The sequence below is a fragment of the Sturnira hondurensis genome, unplaced genomic scaffold, assembly GCF_014824575.4.
Source record: "Sturnira hondurensis isolate 20B ecotype Veracruz unplaced genomic scaffold, ASM1482457v3 Scaffold0019298, whole genome shotgun sequence".
NCBI classification, from domain to species: Eukaryota; Metazoa; Chordata; class Mammalia; order Chiroptera; family Phyllostomidae; genus Sturnira; species Sturnira hondurensis.
Window position 1 is genome coordinate 160225 of NW_028091929.1, and position 6791 is coordinate 167015.

The 6791-nt window shown below is 37.4% G+C and overlaps 1 protein-coding gene across 1 annotated transcript; it reads left to right on the forward strand.

Moving 5' to 3' along the window:
- The first annotated feature begins 1164 nt into the window (after positions 1-1164).
- LOC118974360 (uncharacterized) lies at positions 1165-6080 on the forward strand. The gene is made up of 2 exons (XM_037027753.1): positions 1165-2853; positions 2974-6080. The coding sequence occupies exons 1-2, from the start codon at positions 1236-1238 to the stop codon at positions 6021-6023; spliced, it is 4668 nt and encodes a 1555-aa protein (XP_036883648.1). The 5' UTR covers positions 1165-1235; the 3' UTR covers positions 6024-6080.
- Positions 6081-6791: the final 711 nt, after the last annotated feature.

The window sequence follows — 6791 nt, forward strand, 5'->3', positions numbered from 1 at the left end:
ACTCAGATGTGGTTTCTCCTGAAAGAGAAAACAATCCAAATAATACAAATCTATCAACTGTTGGCCTTGATAGCAGTACTGTTAAGTATGTACCAGAGGAAAGTGCCTTTTATGTTGGAAAAGAAGGAAAGAGCCCCACAACAGAAATACCTGCTTTTATTCAAGGTCTTCACAGATTTGGATCCCAAGCTCCCTTCCCCACTGCCCATGTCACTGAGAGTTTATTGAATGAAAATCCTGTAGGACTCAAAACTAAACAAAAATACCAAATGCCGATCACCAGGAAAGAAAGCTCTTATTCTTATGAAGATGGCCCCATTCTCAAAGATTATACTGCCAAATTCATGAATAAGTTACCTGGAACCATGACTCACTCCCTAACTTATGAAAATAAAAAAATGTCCCCCAAGTTTCCCAGTGATTTAGCTCTGGAAGGTGACATCTTATATGAAAATGACATCACCACCATTTCTCCAGAAAACAAGTGGATTGAGCAAATCAATGCCCCAAAGCTAGACTCAAAGCACACTGTAGGAGAAAGCAGGTCATTCCCAGATGAAATCACTGATCTCACCACAAGTGAAACTCCAATAATAAGCAAAGACCAACTCAACAGGAGATATATCACATTTACTGTTCTTTATGACCAGAGGAAACCCACTATTTCACTAAAGTCAGAACATAATCAAGACAAAATGTTCCAGACTGAGAATTATCATTCACAGGATGCCACTTCTCCTTTAGTTACATTCAATGCCAACCTTGATAATGAATTTTACTTTGTTGAAGAAGATTCTGAGACTACAAAATACAAGCCATTAAGTTCTTCAGCTATGAAGACAGCTCCTACTATGGCTGATACCCCTGCTCTTTCCCTTCAGAACAATTATGAAGTGGGTGATTCAATGCACCCTGATAAAAATAATGTTGAGTCTAGAGAATCCCAATTTCCACTAATAACTGAAAGTGTCATTCTCATGCCCAAAGTCTTAACTGAGGATTCTGTCCTAAAGAGTAACACCTCCTTAACTGACTCCTCAGAATCAGTATTGGGAGTATTAGAGACAGTGCCTAAATACCTTGATCTTATTCATGGAACTGATATTTCAGAAAATCAGGGCATTCAAATTCAAACAGCCCCTCAGCCCCACTCCTTGGACTCCATTATTTCTCCTATTGATTCAATAACTTTTACCAGCAATTCTACAGATGATGAGGCTGATTCAACACCTACTATGGAGAGAGACACTGCTAATTCTAAAGTTAAGACAGATGCCCAACCTCTGAGCACAATTATGAAAGTTCTTTCATCTAGACAAAGAAGCCCTTTCCCTTCTGAAATAAGGAAAATAGCTAAACTCTCTGCTGAGGAAGAACCACCTGCTAAATTCAATTCAGGTCCCATTATAAATGCAACAGCACTTGTTCCAACTTTGGAGAAAACACTTGTCTCAACCCCTGATTCCAGTGCCCTCTCCAAGAGCATTAACAACAACGAGGAAGAACGCAGCATTTCTGGAGCAGGCAATTTTGTTTTAGGAGATTCAAAGATGTTGGAAGATGATTCATTTATTGATAAACTTAATATTTCTGCTAAAATTCAAGATCCTCTCCATTTAAAAACAATCCATTCAGCTGATTCCTTCATGACTCTGGGAAAAACTACAAAGTTTAAGGATGAAAACTCTGCTTCTTTTGATGAAGATACAGACACAGCAAGTTTGTTTCATAATGCTTCCACTGGAATCTATGCATTACTTCGGAAGTTGAGTATTTCTCCTAATTTCACAACTTCTCTAAGTTCATCTGAATATTCTGAACTTGATCCAGTTGTCAAAATGAAAAAAAATACTACAACAAAGACTAATAACAACATTCCATTTCAAGAAAGATACATTCCATCTCAAAAACACACTACTTTACCAAATAACAATACTTTAACAAAAGATACATTGAACACTATTCTTAAAAGAAGATTCATGCACAGATATTTTGTAGGGAAAGATATAATCCCTGAATATGAAGCATTTCCTATTATAGAAAACATTTCAGATATTTCTTTAGATAGTGAAAATATTCCAAATAATGATTATATAATAAGCACTCCTCTTGACAACAGAGGTCTTGAGTATGTTGCAAATGAATATGTCCTCAAACAACAGGAGGAGAAAAACAAACCAATTACCAAGACACCTACTCTCAGTTACGACCCCAAAATAGTTGGGTCACGTCCATTATACTCCAGTGCTGATGCCTCTGAATATTCATCTCAAGATGTTCCAACTGCGAACAAAGCTAAAGAAATACTACAAACTTTTATATCTAGAAAAGGACTCACCCATTCTGAGCCTGATGCTATTGTTCCCCAAAGTTCCACTGACAATTTGAATTCTAAGGCTCTCAAATCCACGATTTACCCCCTAACTCACTCAAGTGATCATTTTCACAACTTTTTTCATGAAACAACTCTAAAAGAGGACATTCTAAGGGAAGATGACACTACCACTATCCTCCCTGAAGAAAAAAGGATGGAATATATCCTTGTCCCTGACTCAGAAATAATAGTAACCATGGTAAAGGAACAGATGTTCCCAGATGAACCCACTGATCCTACTGTAATCACTTCTCCATTAAAAAATAAGGATCAATTCTATAGGAAAGTCACTTCATCTGCTATTTTTAATACTAATGCCCAAGGTGAAGCAGAAAATATCTTATTATCCACAATGGACAATGTTAAAGGTAGAACTCATATGGCAGAGACGCAACACTCGTGGGACAGCATAATTCCTTTGGCTGACCTCAGTGCCATCCCTGAGGGTAAATTTCCTTTTATTGATGAAAATACTGAAACTATAAACAACAGGGCTTCAAACTCTTCCTCCCCAATGAATACAATCCACACCGTGAATGATATGACTACTCTCTACACTGAGAGCAGGTATGAAGAAGGTGATTCTGTGCTGCCAGGAGACAATAATAAATCACAAGGACTCCTAGCTCTCCCAATTCCAGAAAAGCCCATGTTCATTCCTAATGCCGTAAGTAAAAATCTTGAAATCTCTGACCCAGTGACAAAAAACTTCTTGGCTAATTCTTCAATTGTATCATCGAACATGCTTAAGTCAATAATTGAATACCCTACTTCTATGAATGGTGGTGATAATCCCATTAAAAACAAGACTGACGTCAAGCATTACTCCTTAACCTCACCTAAGCTTCCCACTGGCTCCACTGCTTTTTCAGATGATCTCACAAACAGTGAGTTTGATTCCTTGCCCTTAGTAAACAAAGAAACTCTTGATCTTTCTAAAATTGGTACAGATGAAATACACTCTGAACCTCAGGGAGCAGTCATGAAAGCCTTTTTTCCTACAAAAGTTTCTCAACACACAATTTATGAAGAAAGAAAAATTGCTAATTTTTCTGATCAAGATCTAACTACTAAATTTGACTTAAGCCACATGATAGATGCAAGTATTCCTAGTTCATCTACAGAGAAAATACTTCCCTCTGTAACCAAACCTAGTACTCTGTCCAAGAGTGACAATAACGTAGAAGAATTTCATATTTCTAAAGCAGACAATTTTTTCCCAAAGGATGCAAGTTCACTGAAAGATAATTCTTTCACTGTTGAATTTGGTGCTACTTTTACTGAACCTCAAGCACCTCTCAATTTAGAAGAAATATTTTCAGGTGAGTCCACATTTAGTCTTCCTGAAGTATCTCAGTATAATGACCAAAGCTCTTCTCTTGAAGTCACTAAAGGAGAAGGAATCATTGCAAACACTCCCACTGGGACAAATGGACTACCACCATGGAAATCAACCCTTCTTCCTTCTGATTTCACAATGTTCAGGCATTCATCTAAGTATTTTGAACCTGATCCAGTTACCAAAATGAAAAAAGATACTACAACAAAGATTGATAATATTATTCCAATGGGAGAAAGAAATACTCCATCTGACAAAGTCACTATTTTACCTACTACCATTATTCCAACAGAAGACATGAAAAACACTATTGATAGTATTAATAACAATAAATTTGAATATAATACTTTTATAAAGGAAGATATACCCACTGAAGGAATTTCTTTTATAGAAAATGTTTTAGAAGACGCATATAACACCCTTTTGGCAGGTGAAAATATTTCAAACAATGAGGATATAATAACTATTATGCCTATTGACAATGCCCTTGATGATGGGGAAGAAAACTATGTTTTTGAACTAATAAAGGAAGAAAATGTTCCTCTTATAAGAAAGATCACACTCACTGACTCCAATGTCTTTGAGTCTCATGCACCCTATGCCAGTGTGGCAACTTTGGAACATTTATTGCAAGGATCTCCAACTGATATCCAAACCACCAAAAAACACCTAAGCTTAATGCCCAAAGAAGAGAATCATAATTCTGACACTGATGCCACTCTTCTCAAAAGGTCTCCTACCAATTTTAGTATTAAGACCCCTAGATCCAAGATTTATCCTCTAACTGATTCAAGTTGGATTTTTTTACCTGAGTTTCTGGATGAAACAGATATGGAGAATAGTTACCTAACAGGAGATAATATTGTCACTATTATCCCAAAAGGCAAAAGAATGAAGTACTCATTTATTACAGACCCAGAATTAATAACAAGAATGGGAAAGGGCAGTATATTCACAACTGATCCCATTGATCCTGCTGTGATGACCAGTCCCATAGAATATGAAGACCAACTCAATAGGAGAGATATCTCATCTGCTTTTTATAATAATGCTGTCCCAGATGAAGCAAAAATCACCCTATCAGCCAGATTTGATGCAATGAAACATAAGTCAAGCATGGAAAGTATTCCCCATTCACAGAACATTATTCCTTTGGCTGAGTTCAATGCCATCCGTCAAAATACTGAAGAAGAAAACAACATAGCTTCGGTCTTTTCCTCATTTATGAATAAGGCAACCAGTACTATGGGTGATTCCAGTGTTCTTTCCACTGAAGATAGTTATGAAGGTGATGACTCTATGTTACCTGGAGAAGATAATGTTAAATCTAGACAATTCTTATCTCTATTAACATCTGCCATGCTTATTCCTAATTCCTTAACTGAAAATCCTGAAACCTCTGGCCTAATGACAGATAACTCTTTGTCTGAACCTTTGATAACCACACCAGAAATGTTAGAGAGGGCAACTGGTGATGTTGGTGATGTCCCAGAGAGACAAATAATAACTCAAGCTGACATTCATTTCTATCCATCAACATGGAATATTCCTCCAAATGAATTGACTTTTTCAGAAAGTATCACGGATGGTGAAGTTGATTCATTTTTCCTGATGAGCAGAGATACTCCTGACAATGATAAAACTAAGACTGACAAAATGCATTCCAAATCTCAAAGAACCATGATAAAAGCCTTTTCCCCTAGAGAAGATTCTCAAAATAATATCTACAAGACAAAAAAAATAACCAATATTTTCAATCAAGATCCAGCTGCTAAATTGAAATTAAGTCATTTTACAAATGCATCTGTTTCTATCCCAGCTACAGAGAAAATCCTTTCGTCAGCAACTGAGGTCAGTCCTCTCTCCAAGGATGACAACAACATGAACGATTCTTTCACTCTTGAGTTTGGCACAACTTCCTCCGAACCTCAAACGCCTCCAAATTTAGCAGAAATCTTCTTAGCTGATTCCACATTAACGCTTCCAGACACATACAGGCCTGTCTCTCCTGATGAAGTCACTGATACAGAAGGGTCCATCACAAGCACTCCAACTGGTTTATATGGTCTACAACGGAGGTCAATTTTTCCTCCTCCTGATTTTACAAAATCCATGGGAACTTCAAAATATTCTGAACTTGTTCCTGTAACTATTATGGGAAAAGATACCACAAAAGACATTGATTATACTACTCCACCTGAGGAAATAGTTATTCTATCTGATGAAGTTCTCCTTTCACCTACTATCATTTCCTCTGATGAAGACATGGCAAGTACTTTTAAAGGGAACGTACGTGGCACAAAGATCTGACAGAGAGAGAGTCAGCTGATGAATATGATGAAATCATTTCTTTTACAGAAGGCATTTCAGAAAGGGTGGGTGATAATTCTGCAGGTAAAATTACTCCAGTATATGTGGACCCTATAATTATTATGTCTGATGACAGTGGTTCTGAATAGGTCTCAGATAATAAACATGGCTTTGAATTATAGAACAGAGCAAATAACTCCCTTTAAAAATGAATTTAGTGGGCTCTCTCCAGAGCATACCCATACCATTCCTTCCCAGATGTGTCCTCCTTTAGCTCTAAGGGTCCCCCCAAGACTTGCAACTGGGAGAGAAGTGGGCAGTGGCAGTTCTTCCCTAGTTTAGTCCTTGACCCTGTCTCCAAGGCCCCATTTTCTCTGGCTTTTTAGTGAGCCAAAGCAGCCTTGCCTAGGCTCTCTGCTGTTTCTTCTGTCCTAAGCTCTTCCTTGTTTCATTGTCCCAGCTTTAACAAATGTATTCTCAAGATCAAAAAATAAGGTAAAATAAAAATGATTATATGCATATATGCCTCAAAGACATGTGTTTCATGCACCATATGCCACAATTTCTGCTTCAGGCAGTCCACCTAGAACAACACCTTCAAGGTTTAAAACTAAAAAAAATGGCCAAACTGTGATTCTTAGACAGTAAAACAAGAACTCTGACACTGATGCCATTGCTCACAGACCAACGACTCCCTGATGCAAGTGAGAATTTCCTTCTAGTTTATCTGACAAAACATCTGTGGGGAGAAACCACCATAAATGGTGA